The sequence below is a fragment of the Berghia stephanieae genome, chromosome 15 (genome assembly GCF_034508935.2).
Source record: "Berghia stephanieae isolate SIO BIC M18660-M18661 chromosome 15, UCSD_Bste_1.3, whole genome shotgun sequence".
In the NCBI taxonomy this organism is placed as follows: Eukaryota; Metazoa; Mollusca; class Gastropoda; order Nudibranchia; family Aeolidiidae; genus Berghia; species Berghia stephanieae.
Genome location: NC_088374.1, coordinates 9,031,314 through 9,047,501, shown reverse-complemented (window position 1 = coordinate 9,047,501; position 16,188 = coordinate 9,031,314). Strand labels below are relative to the sequence as shown.

General features: G+C 35.3%; 1 protein-coding gene across 3 annotated transcripts in view; it reads right to left on the bottom strand.

The window, feature by feature from the left end:
* Positions 1 to 240: 240 nt before the first annotated feature.
* Positions 241 to 16,188, bottom strand: part of LOC144960862 (uncharacterized) — a 38,699-nt gene continuing 22,751 nt past the window's right edge. The window contains exons 3-7 of one of the 3 annotated variants that reach the window (XM_078894250.1): positions 12,933 to 13,079; positions 11,897 to 12,721; positions 10,347 to 10,403; positions 2,915 to 3,103; positions 241 to 2,559 (exon numbers count right to left, since the gene is read on the bottom strand). In XM_078894250.1, the coding sequence (XP_078750376.1) occupies positions 2,345 to 2,559; positions 2,915 to 3,103; positions 10,347 to 10,403; positions 11,897 to 12,721; positions 12,933 to 13,079 (1,433 nt within the window). In that variant the 3' untranslated portion in view covers positions 241 to 2,344. The remainder of the gene's footprint in view (positions 2,560 to 2,914; positions 3,104 to 10,346; positions 10,404 to 11,896; positions 12,722 to 12,932; positions 13,080 to 16,188) is intronic. The other 2 variants (XM_078894248.1, XM_078894249.1) reach the window with 2 other exon arrangements.

The following is a 16,188-nucleotide window of genomic DNA, read 5'->3' as shown; positions in this document are numbered from 1 at the left end:
TGATATATAACTGTAAACAATTCCACCAGAAATAACGACTTCAGTATTCTTCTGAGGATTTATACCCATTGGCAACCTGATACAATTCCACCAACACATAAATTTCAATATGATTCTCAAAAGATAATTCCTTCTTATAGAACTTGATACACTTTATACAAAAGAGTAACCAATTTGGTTATCAGTTTGTTTCTTGTTGGGGGGGGGGGGGGGGAGAGGGTTCTATATTTCTAATTTTAGTTTTATTTCTGGTAAATAAAATTATCTTTACATTCCTTAATCTCTATGTATTGTCTATACCTTAACGAGCCTGATGTCCAACACAAGTTTTAAATTTTAAAAGACCATAAAAATGAAGGTTCATTGTTTGTTTCTTTAAGAAATGTCATTCCTTCTCTACAATAAAACAAGTAATGCTCATCTCTATAATATATTGAGAGATTCAATTAATGCACTAGACACTTAAAATATAATTACACAATTCTCATATTGTTGACACTAAATTAAAGTTATTCATTATTTGGTACACAACAGGAACAAAACTTAAACGATCACTTGCTAGAACCAATTCGATTTTTTTCTTTTTGTCTTTGTTAAGACATCTTAGAAAATCTACAAATGTTTATAATGGAAAATATTCGAATAATATTGTATATAGTCTTGACATAATAAATTTTTATTCTTTTTTAAAGTAAAGAAGGGACATAATCAATAGATTTTTTAAATAGTAAAAATAATTGAGTTGTTTCGCTTGAAATTGCTCAGGTTTCTTATGACTCCATTCGAAATGATGCAAATGAATTTGGTAGTAATCATAACAAATCACTGTGGCAAGTTTTTGGTAACAAGTTAATGTAGATGAAAACATGAAATTGAGCTTTTATAAAGTACAAAAGCCACTAAACGTGCTCAAATTGCTGTACAATGGGTTCCTCAACAACAGCAACACTTAACATGACATGACGCCCATGAAGGATAAAGACATCGCTGTTAACGATCAGGTATCACTTTACACCTGAGTACGATGACCGTGAGAGAATATGAGTAAAGAGCATTTTTCAGGGAATCAACTATGCACCGAGCGAGGCTCGAGCCCAGGACCTTCCGATCAGAATGCGAGCGTCCAACCACCAGACCACATAGCCGCACGAACATAAATCTGTATTGTTGTCTTTAAGAAATGTATCGATAATGATTGCAGGTGATTTAATTCACAAAATTATATATTAATCTTTTAAAAAAAATAAAAAGGTTTCTAGTTTATTTAGATTGGGGTGGGGGGATAGAGATAATAGTTCAATTCTTCAGACATAACACCAAACACCGATGATTGAACGAAATGTAAATGTATATTTTTTTATCAATTGACAGAAACGAATGCTGTACGCGATTACTCCACAATGCTATAAATTACAATCAAACGTATATAAAGTATATGGTAACAGTGATAAAAGGTAGTATATATTATATATACATAATTTTCTGGGACGAACATAATTTGTTTTTTTTTAATCCACAAGAATTAATCTGGACATTTTATTTGGACTAACTTGTTATTATATTTTATAGACTTGTATCATTTTACATCGTGATAATTACCTTTAAGGAAAATGGTGGTCTTCAATAATTGGAGGAAGGTAACTTGAGTTTTGTGTGACAAGCAAATTTCCGCAAAGGTGAAGGGGAAAATATATACAACAGTTGTAAGACCAGCAAAATTATATGGACTAGAAACAGCAGCTACAACAAAGAAAGAAGAGAAATAAGTTGATGCCGCAGAAATGAGGATGGTGAGATGGTCGAAATGAACGAATTCGAAGGTTGAATGAAATGAAGAATGTATCAATAAAGATGAGAGAAGATAGATTGAAATGGTTCGGACAAGTAAAGAGACGAGAGAGGGAGTACGTGGGAAGGAAAATATTGGACCTACAAATAACGGGGAAGAGGAAAAAGGGACGTCCAAAGACTAAATGGTTCAATAAGGTAAAGGACGATATGGAAGAACTAACTGGGACTGGGGGAAGATGCTGCGCTGAACCTAGATGCATGGGGGTGTGGCATTCATTATAACCCTGCAAAATGCGGGAAAAGCTGAAAGAAGAAGATGGTTTAGGTGATAATGTAAATGATTATAATGATGATTTCAATAGAGCTAAATGAAGTAATTGTAATGAGGATTCTAATGATAGTAATGAGGGTGATGATGATGGTGATGATGATGATGATGATCAGATGATGATGATGATGATGATGATGATGATGGTGTTCATGACGATGTTGGTTGTATTCTTGTTTAATGAAGTCAGGGTTATGAAAGAATCAACGATAAAAATGACTGAATTTAAATGGGTTTTAATAAATATCCAGTAAAATAGGAGTAGTGATCCTCGTTATCTATTACGTTCCTGCTTGTGCCTTGCACCACTGGCCTGACTTCTTGTCCTTTGTCTAACTTGATTACTGTACTCACCATAGACTGGTCAGGCCTTTCCTTGTTACTTGAGTATTGTGAGGCAATCCTATTGTCTCCAGTCATCAATTGGACGAGAATATGAGCTGTCAGAAATATTATGTGTGTAATAATAATAGTAATAATAATAATAATAATAATAATAATAATAATAATAATAATAATAATAATAATAATAATAATAATAATAACAATAATAATAATAATAATAATAATAATAATAATAATAATAATAATAACAATCATCATCATCATCATCATCATAATAATAATAATAATAATCATAATAATAATAATAAACTCATTGCCATCATCATCATCATCATCATCATCATCATCATCATCATCATCATCATCATCATCATTATTATCATCATAACTAGAACCAATATCACAAACATTCCACACCGCACAATGACACAAAACGTCAATAACTCTTACCACCACCACCGGATGTAGTAACCACCAAATGGAAAACATACAGTCCACTGTCCGGAGCAGTAAATACTCCACTAGAAGTATTATAGTAATTGCCCAAATCCATGATTCGCTCCGTGAATACAAGTGTGTGTCCCGTAATTACTTTCGTGTCATTGTTGTATCCGTAACTAAAGGCTATTGGAGGCTCATCTGGAATAAAGTAATTGTTATGGTCTGTTTTGTGTTTGGGTGTTTAACGGCGCTTTCGACATTATTTAGGTCATTACTTGTTATGGGATTACAAAGGATGATAATGATGATGGTGATGATGATGATGATGATGATGATGACGACGACGATGATGATGATGATGATGATGATGATGATGATGATGATGATGATGATGATGATGATGATGTTGATGTATGTGTGTATGTACAGTATAGTCTATCATTTGCTATAAAACCATTTATTAACGACATATATCATATCATTGTATAGTATTATACTATAAGCATTTTGCCTTTGCTGTGTCTTTACAAGATTTTGTTACCTTCAAGTGTCTCCACTGTTGGGGTTTTCCGACTTGTTCTCATGACGCGAAAAAAAATCCCAATTTAAACTGATTTAAAATCTACTTGATACCCATTGGATAAGACGCGGGTATTCAATAAATGCATTTCAATAATGTCGAACAATTCCAGCTGCCTGATAAATTCCTGTAAGCGTTTCGACTGTAGCAGAATCAATGCCTGGTAGGCCTTTGTCTAACGCTACACCAATGGGACGCCCGCGATCAAATACAAGTTGTTACCATTTCAATCAAACCACAATCACAGAATTGTCTGCCATATTTCAATTCCATCGTTATCACCCCCATCGCTGTCGGGTGGACATCAACGGACAAATTCGACCATTATGTCGGTGTTCCAGTCCAATACTTTCTTCGTTATAGTGAAGTCATCCTTTTTTAGGGTGTGTCCAATCCACCTCCATCGTCTTCTTCCTATTTCCTCTCCCACTGGTTTCTGCTGTGTTCTTTTCTATACTTTTTCATTTTTAATTTTATCCATCCATTTTATCCTGAGTAGCTTACGCATACACCTGTTTACGAAAATATGTACCCTCATTATACATGGTGTGATGCAATCCAAGTTTCACATCCATACAGTAGGACATACTTCACGTTTGAGTTGTAAAGTCTTAACTTTTAGTCGAAGGGAGATATCTTTAGTTCTCAAAACTGTGTTCAAGGATTTGAATGCAGTCTGTGCCTTTCCTATCTGTGCTTACACCTCTGTCTCCATCCTTGTCAATTATAATCCCGAAATAACAGACAATATCTATTCTTCAAGTTCTGATCTTTTACTTTAATCTTCTCTCTTTGACGCTTACCTATCCTTAAGACTTTTGACTTTGCAGGGTGGATTCTTAGACCAATTGATTCGAGAGGCTGTTAATAATTGTGGTTTTTCCTTGATCTGGTCGTGGGTGTGGGACAGAAGAGCAAGTTCACCTGTAAAATCCAGATCATCCAACTGTGTCCAGGGGCTCCACTGTATCCCATTTCTTCGGTTTCCTTTATTCGTCAATCAATGGCAAGGATGAACAGGAATGGTGAGAGCAAGCATTCCTGCTGGACACCAGTCTTAATTTAAAAGCTGTCAGTAAGTTGATCTTCATGTACAACCCTGCAACTTGATCCTTCATACATTTGCTTAATGAGGTTTACTATATTTTCAAGGAGTTCATAATGTGCCAGAAATTTCTACAATGTTGCTCTGCCAATACTGTCGAAAGCCTTCTCGCAATCCAGAAAGTTGACAATAAGAGGAGAGTTCCATTCTATAGACTGTTACACTATGACTCGAAGAGAGACAATCTGGTCGGTAGTTGAACAGTTTTTCCGAAAACCTGCCTGTTCGTCTCGCAGTTAGCATCTGTTGCATTCTTAATTCTCTCTAGAATAATAAGGTTAAATACCTTTTCTGGGATAGAGAGAGGAGTGATTCCTCGATAATTATTACAATTACCGAGATCCCCTTTCTTTGGAAGCTTGATATGATGTCCTTCCTTCCAATCCTTTGGGAATATTCCGTCATTCCAGATTCTCTCGAATAGTGGGTGAAGAGCCATACCATTTCTTTCAGCATCACCTTTTAGAGCCTTAAGTGGAATCTGGTCTTTCCCCCTTTTCATCTTGTTAATGGCACCCACAAACTCTGCTATCGATGGTGGATCACAGCTAATTGGTAGCTCATTCCTTGCAGGGAAACCTTCCGGCGAGTTATCTGCTGGTGGTTGTTAAAAGTTGAAATGTTCCCTCCACCGCTTAGATTGAGCCTCTTTTCTAAAAATAATTGTCCCCTCTTTGTCTTTGACTGGTACCTCTGGTTTCCCATATTTTCCAGCAAGTGTCTTGGTAGTTTGATAAAGGATCCTGATGTGTCCTCCTGTCGCTGCTGCTTCTGCTTTCTCTGCAAGTTGTTCATGAATGCTTCCTTGTCATTCTTCACAGATCTTTCGACTTCCTTAGCTGTGACTCGATACTACTCTCGGGCATCCAGTCTTGATGCCCATGTTCGACTTGCATTCACTTGTTCCTTCCTTGTTCTCCTCTTTTAATAAGGTCAAAGTGATTGGACTTATCCATTCTTTATGTTCTGATTTCTTTACATCCAATACCTCGTGGCAAGTTGTTATGTAGACTACCTTGATCTTTGCCCAGTGCAACTCTACATCTATGTCTTCCTCGAGATCAGCAAGAGGTTGGAATCTATTACTCAATTGTAGCCTGAACTTCTCATTCTTTTCCCCATCTTGTGCATTCACCTGAAATTTTCTTCTTGTGTGTCGGAGCTTAATCCTTGCCAATAGCAGGTGGTGGTCTGATCCAATATCTGCTCCTCTCCGTACTGTCACATCTTCTAATGAACGTCTGAATCTTCGAGAGATACAAAAATGATCAGTCTGATTCTCTGTCACACCATCTGGTGAGACCCAAGTTGCTTTGTGTATCCTCTTATGGGTAAACACTAATCCCACAACCACCAAACTGTTGAATGCATAGAAATTTGCAAATCTCTCATCTTTGTCTTTCATCTCTCCCATGCCATGACCTCCCATGATACCATTATAGCTTAGGTTATCCTGTGCCATTTTAGCATTAGCATCTCCCATCAATATGTTGATGTCTTTCCTTGGCAACTTGTCAATGAATTGCTAGCATGCTGTATCAGACTATAAAATGTATCTTTGTCCTCATATGTTGCGTCATTTGTTGGGGCATAGATCTTCACAAAGTTCATGTTGATCTTCTTACTCCATGTTGTAAAGGACGCCATGATGATCCTTTCTCCGCGTTGTTCCCAACCTCTCAGTGACTTCTTGACAAACTTGCTTACAAATATTCCTACTCCCTGTGTATAAATCCCGTCCCCTCTCCCTGAATACAAAATCATCTCCCCAGATTTGAGGTGTTTTTGTCCGGATTGTATCCATTGGGTTTTGCTTACTCCAAGTATATGCAGCCTGTATCTTCTCATCTAAGTCGCAACTTGAGAGCTTTTTCCTGCTTCATACATGGTGCGAACGTTCCACGACGCAATTCGAAGCTGTTGTTTGGAGAGGACGTCATCGGCTCAGCAGAGTCCATTCGGCTTTTTATGTTGTCATTCATAAATTCTGTAATTGCAGAAACTCTTCGATCGCCCAAGCCTAAAAAAAGTTGATCTGTCCGTCTGCGTTTCTGTAACGGTTTGAGTTTTACGGAAAGGGTATTATCTCTTTGACAACTCCGAACCTGGAAGACCAGGTGACTCTAAAAATGTCACACACCATTAGTGGACTTTTACGACGTTGGGCTATTCTTGTACCCTCTCAGTTGAGGGACCCCGGACACCACACGGGGCGAAAATATCTTATGATACCTTTAGAGAAACAATAGAGACATGCTTTTGGCCAAATAAATTAAATAAGTGTATATGAGTCCCAACGTGCAAGTACCTTTAATCCTCAAATGTAGATATTAACATGGATATCCAAACAGGAATTTCAATTTGTGAGAAGTCTCTCATGGTGTGAGTCAAAATAAAATATCCATAAATAATCACCAATCATGCTAGAAGAATAATGGACAGGAGATCACTTGCTGTGCTTTTGTCCCCTTATATATTGTCTGAATGACTTTTATCTCTGTCTCGGAATTAGATTAATTGCTTTGTCGTGATACTGGTCGGAGTCCTTGGCCATGGGGAAACAGTCAAATGTATGGTATTTGTTTTAGCAGTATATTTTTATCATTAGTGTTTTTTGTCTTCCCTTTTAAGATTATGTCTGGATAATGAATTGTAATATTTTTTTTTCTTTTGATTGCTGCTGTTTTGATTATAATTTGTAACAAAAGTATTGTATTTCATTTGTTAGGATCCTTTGATTGTGTTTTTGACTTCTAAGCGATCTCAAACTAAGTACACTGAAGTGTGCTCTTGGAATATAAATCCGTGCCCTAACCTTTGTCTTATTTATTCGCAGGTGCCTTTGACATATATTTAGACTACCTTATACATTTTCAGTCTTTTCAGTGCGTGTTACAAACGCCGTAAAATCCTTGACATGGAATAATTGAATTACACAATGTTGTTTCGCTCTATATCTGTACAGAATATTACTTAAATGTTTGTGATATTCTAAAATATTAATTAATTTGTCTTTGCGAATTAATTCTGTAATTCTATCAAACAATACGTTAAACGAATGTGTCTGTAACTTCTAGGCAATGTGCGCAAAATTTCACTATTCTAGAACTTTAATTAGCGATGTGTTAAATAAGATAGAAAGGGGTGGTCTATTTATGTTGGAATTTTCCCGAGTAAACGAGGATAAAGATCACCGAGGCAAAAACATGTTAGTACACCGAATATTATTAATGTCATTAACTTTATTATCTGAAACAGAATTAACATGATATATCATTCCTATCTTCTTTATTGTCAACAAATGGGGTATAGGCGTGGTCCTCATTTATATAAACACTACTAGATATTATTGCTGTTGTGCTTCTGTTATTATTATTATTATTATTATTATTATTATTGGTGGTATTACTATTGTTCATTTTTGTGGTTATTAATGGTATCATTTTATTATTTGGTTCCATTTACCATTTTTTTCACTTTCATGTGTGTTGTCATCAAATCTATGATTTATTGGCGAAAGCCTAAGACTGAATTAAATTTTTTTAAAATTAAACAAACGTAATATTGTGGAGTGCTTAACAAATAAGAGTTTCGACATTTAGAAAATGCAGTTTTGTTATTCTATGTCCTATCCATAAATGGTTATTTAATATTAGAATTATTATTCATAACCAGATCAGACCATGTATATACATATAGATACTTACATGTATATATATATTATATATATATATATATATATATATATATATATATATGTATGTATGTATATAATATATATATATATATATATATATATATATATATATATATATATATATATATATATATAATGGTGGGTTTCGTGTAGTTAAGGCAGTGCTCTATAACTTAAATTAAGAATTACGGGCATATTTAATGAGTAGAAAACAACTCCTAATAAACATTTCAAGTATAATTATGATCAACTTCTGCAATATTGTTTTGAGTGTTAGGTCTCATCAGGAAGTGCAATAAAAGACCAAGGCAGCCTGAAATTATAAAGAAAAAAATCTTCCAGGACAATAATCTGAAAATTACCATCGAAGCCAACAAAAAGGCAATCGATTTCCTAGACATAACCATCAACCTGAACAACGGCACCTACCAACCATTTTCAAAACCCAACAACATCCCGTTGGACGTCCATAGACATAGCAGTCATCCGCCATCTATAATAAAAATTATCCCAGAGAGCATTAACAACCGACAATCTACCAACTCTACAAATAACAACATAATCAACGATGCATCACCCAATACACAGACGCATTACAAAAAAAGTGCTATGACTATAAATTAAAATATGAAGAAGAGACTATTACCACCCCAACGAAAATACGTCAAATAAAACGAAATATAACATAGTTCAACCCACCCTACAGTAAGAACGTGACAAGACTTCTATCGTACAAATTCTTCAATCTACTATAAAATGCTTCCCTCCCGTCACGTCTTACATTCAATCATGAACAAAAACACCATCAAAATAGGATACACCTGCATGCCAAACATATAAAACATTATTTCCTCAAATAACAAAGAAGATTATCACAGCCAGCTCAGCCCAGCAACAAACTAGATAAAAAATGCAACTGCAGGGCCCAGGCGACAACATGCCCACTAAACGGCAATTGCCTGACTCAAAACGTTATGTATCAAGCCACAGTTACACGACCAGACACACCAAAACAAGAAACATACATTGGCCTCACTAAGTGTTCATTCGTAACCAGATACAACCTGCAAAAATCTTCCTTCATAAATATACACAAACGACATTTTACTACACTAAGCGAACACATTCGAATCCTCAAAGAAAAAAAACAACAACTTACAACATAGCATTACATGGAAAATCATCTCCAGAGCAAAGTCGTATCCACCCTCTTCTAATATGTGCAATCTCTGCTTAGTAGAACAATTCTTCATCATCACAAAATCGAACATGGCAACACTCAACAGAAGAAACGAACTAACATCCTCATGCAGAATAGAAAGAAACACCTTTTATGTAATTACCAACCACCATTAACACGAAGCTAGGAAAGTACGAACAACACAACAATCTACTTTCAGTTCCACTTCCTGATGAGAGCGAACGCTCGAAACAATATTGTAAAAGTGATCAAAATTATACTTGAAATGTTTTATAAATAGCTCCTTATATCAAAAAGTTGAGCACTACTATTTCATGATATATATAATATTGCTTTTTTTTTTTAATGTCTCTCTCCTTTATTTTAAATATAACTTTGAAAGGCATCAGTCCTCTCCCGTTCTCCCACTCTCTCCCCGTCTCTCTCTCTCTCTCTCTCTCTCTCTCTCTCTCTCTCTCTCTTTCTCTATCTATCTATCTATCTCTATCTCTTAATCTATCCTTCTGCCTGCCTACCCCGCAATTTATATATACTTATATATATATATAGTCATGATTGAGTTGAGGTAGCTGGTACCGCGAATAGTTCTTGACTGTTTCTTGGAGCGAATCATTAAGTTATGCTCACCCTATTTTCATTAAATTCTCAAACAACGCTCTTTTATCCGAATCCAGGAATCACCTAGGGGTGTCCTGATGTGATGTTGTATACACACACACACATACACACACACACACACACACACATATATATATATATATATATATATATATATATATATATATATATATATATATATATATTTATATATGAATTGACAATGAGTGGAAAATATTTCAACATTGAAACTTGACATACCCATGTAATCTTGGAAGAGAGCCGTTTGGATTTGGATGTTTCCGATGTCCTCTTTCACTGGAGAGAAAGACAAACATAATTATTAAATCTATTCTCTAAGAAAGTGTCACTAACATGCTGCCCATTATTGTGTCTGTGAGTGTGTGTGAGTGTGCGTGTGTGTCTAAGTGTGTGTGTGATCTACTTGTATATCGATAGGTAGGTGCATTACCAAAATATTCACGTGCATTTATTTAAAGAAATATCCAATTAACGAGCTATAATGATATACACGTATAAGAAGTAGTGATAGTAATAGTAGTAGTAGTAGTAGTAGTAGTAGTAGTAGTAGTAGTAGTAGTAGTAGTAGTAGTAGTAGTAGTAGTAGTAGTAGTAATAGTAATAGTAATAGTAGTAGTAGTAGCAGTAGTAGTAGTAGTAGTAGTAGTAGTAGTAGTAGTAGTAGTAGTAGTAGTAGTAATAGTAAAAGTAATAGTAGTAGTAGTAGTAGTAGTAGTAGTAGTAGTAGTAGTAGTAGTAGTAGTAGTAGTAGTAGTAGTAGTAACAGTAGTAGTAGTAGTAGTAATAGTAGTAGTAGTTTAAAAAGAAGAAGAAAGAGAAATAAGTTAAAATTGGAAATTCCCTCCTACATTCCATGTTAACTAAATTTTCAAGTTATGTCAATTTCATATATTTGCTATATCTCTATTTACATAGCATAGCTATTGTCTTTTTCTCCGTTAAACCGTGTGCAGTATTATTTATTTTTGTGAAAAGAGGATCCGAAATAAGATTATAATTGTTCTATACACGTGGTAGACATCAAAATAGTAATTTAATTGAATTGTTAAACCTTTTTTCTATATAAAAACAAAATTACACATTTCAAAGAAAAAAATGCAAATTGCGAGCGTAAATTATATTAAATTATATGGCATTAAAGAAAAAAAAAAGTATTTATTTGACGGTACAAACCGCACGTGGATAGCTTGAATCCATAACGAGCAGCAAGATTTTAAACAAAGCACACCAATAACCAAGTCACAGGCTGTAGAAGTTCCGACTCCCTACCTTATAACAATAATTCTCTTTGTAGAGAAATGACGATCTGAGTTTTTAAACATGTGAAATGATGTTGCTGTGATTTTTAAGCTATAAACGTGTAATTTTTTAATTCATAAAAACTGCAATGCACCTCCTTTGTCAATTTAAGACCATAGAATATAATAAATACAAGATTGATAGTCTACACTTTTTTCATACTTTAGCAAACAACAAAAAGTTTGCAGCACTAATTTGTTACATATTAAGACTTTGTAGTGATATTCTAATTTCCATTTCCTTTATAAAATCAATGCATTTATAAAGATAGCCAATTGAATATAACGAAAGTTTCGTATAATTTGTTGTTGTTTTAAAATAAATTCTGAAATAAAAATAAAACAGAGTGTGCTCTTTAGCTGAAGTCAAATTAATGAAAAAAGAAAATCATATTAATTGATAACATCTGTGGAGACACTTGTATTGTTTAGGTAGACCAAAATACAATTCCCACTCTAGAAATATCTCACCTTTTTCATTTTCTTTCTTCTGCTCCTTTAGATTTTTCTCCTGCTCCACCAGTGTTGTCTTCATAACATTGTATTGCGTCATTAACGTTGTGTGTTGGTCCAGCAGACTTTTCTTCATAACATTGTATTGCTTCATTAACGTTGTGTGTTGGTTCAGCAGACTTTTCTTCATAACATTGTATTGCTTCATTAACGTTGTGTATTGGTTCAGCAGAGTTGTGTTCTGCTCTTTCACAACTTGTCCAAGGTCTTCTATAATGATGTTTTGTTTCATTAAAGTTGTGTGTTGGTTCAGCAGAGTTGTGTTCTGCTCTTTCACTACTTTTCCAATGTCTTTTATAATGTTGTTTTGTTTCATTAACGTTGTGTATTGGTCCAGAAGACTTGTATTCTGATCTTTCACCACTTTTTCAAGGTCTTCTATAATGATGTTTTGTTTCATTAACGTTGTTTTTTGGTCCAGCAGAGTTGTGTGCTGCTCTTTCACAACTTGTCCAAGGTCTTGTATAATGATGTTTTGCTTCATTAACGTTGTTTTTTGGTCCTGCAGAGTTGTGTTCTGCTCTTTCACTACTTTTCCAAGGTCTTGTATAATGATGTTTTGCTTCATTAACGTTGTTTTTTGGTCCTGCAGAGTTGTGTTCTGCTCTTTCACTACTTTTCCAAGGTCTTCTATAATGATGTTTTGCTTCATTAACGTTGTGTTTTGCTGGTCCAGCAGGGTTGTGTTCTGCTCTTTTATAATTGTTTTAAAGTCTTGTATAATGTTATTTTGTTCAGATAGAATATTTGCCTGTGTCAAAATCGTCTCTTTGAGATTAGTGACTGAAACAAATAATTAAAGTTACAATTTTGAACAAGATGATTCCATGTAAATTTTGTGTAAAATATGTTATATGCATGAACAATGTAAACCTTAACATACGAAATGCTATAGATTACAATGTAACATATTTATTAATAAATTTAATTTTTTAAAAATAAGTGATAAAAACATATTATCTATCATTTGATTAGTCTTAATTGATGTACGCACCTTCTTCCCGCATGCTGTTGTCTTTTACTATCAGCTTTTCGATTTGAGCGCTTAGATTCAAAGTGTGATGTTTTTGTTCATAATTGTTTTCTTCCAATGTTTTTATTTTCTCTAATAAATATTTTACTATCACAGTGATGTCTTCATCTGTAAAAAGAAAATTAAAATGTTTTATGTATTGACAGTCATCTATATTAATGGAAAGTGATGTAACAATACATGTAACGAAGAACAAAATATCGTCGTTCATTAAAATGTTTTTAGGTTATTTCAATAATCAACATGATTTGTGGTTATTTATAGAATATATAATTTAATTTCATAAAACATATTTTCGTCAAAGAGTATTTTTTGTTTGATAGAAGCCAGTGCCTGATATGTGTAACTGTCTTGACGCTTAATGATAACAATTGAGTTGGATGTATTAATGTCTGCATAATTCCTTATTTAAAACATATCGATGACGTCGCGCGCAAACCGTCTAAGTCCGCGATCGGCATGAAATCGTTTTATTGGCTTAATTCATTCTAAACCCTACGATACACCATGTCTATTAATATCTAAGAAAACACGCAACTCTAAATTGGCGAATTTGACATGTGATCAAACCGTACAAGTCCATTGGATCTTTAAATTGCCGGTCTCAAAACGTCTATCTCCGTTGTGATTCTTTCTTGAATGTTTCAACGTCAGGTGATTGGTCTCAGTTACAACAATGCCTTTTCCTCAACTTGATGAGTTAAAAAAAAATCTAAGCCAATAGCATCATCGTTTAAATCATAGACCGGCTCATGTATTTATTTGATCTTTTTAATAATTTATCATTTATCATAACATCGTCCTCTCATTTCTTGATATTGATATTGAGAGGTATACGTCAAATGTAATGTTACACTGTTGGCATTATGAAAAGTGAGTGGAGCAGGCACTTATGTTGGTAACAACAAGATATGAAGTGAGTAGAAAAGTGCCAGAAGACAATAGAGAATAAAATTATTTTTTTTTTCGCGGCGGTGGTGGGGTTTGAACCTGCGACCTTATTGGTACGACAACTCCGCCTGGCAGGTGAGAGCGTGGCTCTACCGTGTGAGCTATCCACGAATACAGAAAATATTCGTTTCAAACCCAAGTCATATTTCTAGAGACCTCTCTCACCCACTTCTTGGAGATCGCAGGCTCGCTCGCGCACAACCATCGCGAAGTTATTTTTGACCAGCAGTTAAGCTTAATAGCCAATATTCTCAACACAAACATATAACATAGAAACGATTTGAGACATTGAGTATGCTCCGGTATATGGGGTGAATTTTTAATTCAGAAAAGTGAGTGGAGCAGGCACTTATGTTGGATTCTCTATTGTCTTCTGGCACTTTTCTACTCACTTCATATCTTGTTGTTACCAACATAAGTGCCTGCTCCACTCACTTTTCTGAATTAAAAATTCACCCCATATACCGGAGCATACTCAATGTCTCAAATCGTTTCTATGTTATATGTTTGTGTTGAGAATATTGGCTATTAAGCTTAACTGCTGGTCAAAAATAACTTCGCGATGGTTGTGCGCGAGCGAGCCTGCGATCTCCAAGAAGTGGGTGAGAGAGGTCTCTAGAAATATGACTTGGGTTTGAAACGAATATTTTCTGTATTCGTGGATAGCTCACACGGTAGAGCCACGCTCTCACCTGCCAGGCGGAGTTGTCGTACCAATAAGGTCGCAGGTTCAAACCCCACCACCGCCGCGAAAAAAAAAAAAATAAAAAAAAAAATTTTATTCTCTATTGTCTTCTGGCACTTTTCTACTCACTTCATATCTTACTGTTGGCATTATGAAATACACCCAAGAAAAAAATGATTCTTAAATTCTCTAAAAGCAATTAAAATACATTGACTGATATTGCTCTAATAGTTTTTGTTCTCTGTCATTATTGAAGATAATTAGCTCACTTGTTTTATTTTACTTATGTCAACTGCTTAACGTCATGCTGCCTTACAGCCGTGGTAAACGAATGCTTCAACTCGGTTTAGAGACTCAGAAGCAAGACAAAAGACGAAAGCCTCTTGAATCACCTGATGTGCAATTGCACAGAGAAATCCTTGAGCCTTTTCAGGACATTCTGAATCTATCTGTCTCGGAATTGATTGATGTACAATCTGACATGGATATTTAGTTTAGTATTGATGAAGAAATGTTTAACTTTTGTAATATTAGTAGTGTTAAGATGTAGAGTGAAAGAGGTTAAGAAGGTGATAAGATGGACAGTGAGAGGATCAGAAATGATGAGGTGGAGAGAGACAGGGGAAAAGATGATGAGATGTACAGCGGTATGGTGTAAGATGAGGTGGACAGTAACAGTGGTAGTGCAGCTGGAGGTAGGGTGGAAGATAATGAGGTGGACAATGACCATATTAGGTTGGTAGGTTAAGAGGTAGAAAGTGACCATGGTAGGGTGGACGGTTAAGATGTAGACAGTGACCACGGTAGGGTGGAAAGTGTAAAAGTGGCAGTGACCGTGGTAGAGTGGAAAGTGAAGATGTGGACAGTGAGGAATGTGATGAGGTGGGCAGAGTAGGATGGAAGGGGATGAAGTGTGAGGGAACCAAAAGTAGAAAAATCTCGAAGAAATATTTGAACAAACGCTTAACGGAGCAAGGCAAGGCTTATGTTGGCAGAAGATTAGACAATGAGTCAAATAAATCTGTTCAATCATGAAAATAGGCAGTCTCAATGGGGGGTCGATGCTCGTGTAAAGCACAGTATCACCAATGCAAGAAGATAAATGACGAAGACCGAAGCAAGATATTTAATGAGGTGTGGCAGTGGATGAGTTGGGATGAGAGGAATGTGTATAGCGTGTGCTACTTGTTCCTGCACTGAAAGCTTCTGTACGTTATACTAAACTAAACTGCAGGTGCATAATTAGTACTCAATTTATAATTTAGTGACTGGTGACTGTCTTTCCTGACTCTGGAACGAGACAGTGGGGACATTCACTGCTAATGAGTTTGCGACATGTTTATATGAGTTTCACGAATAAAAAAGATCATTTTGATACAGTGACCGTGATCTCTGATGACTCCACTTATCAAAACTGTAACCGTGTGTTAGCCACAGCTCTGAGATTGTTTTGCATCAAATATGAAAAGATTTTGGTTTTAAAAATCTTGGAGCGGGGTTACACGCAGATGAGGTGGATAGCGTACATGCGACAGTTGAAAGACAACTGAAGAATGCTCACGCCTATTAACCTCTTGATTA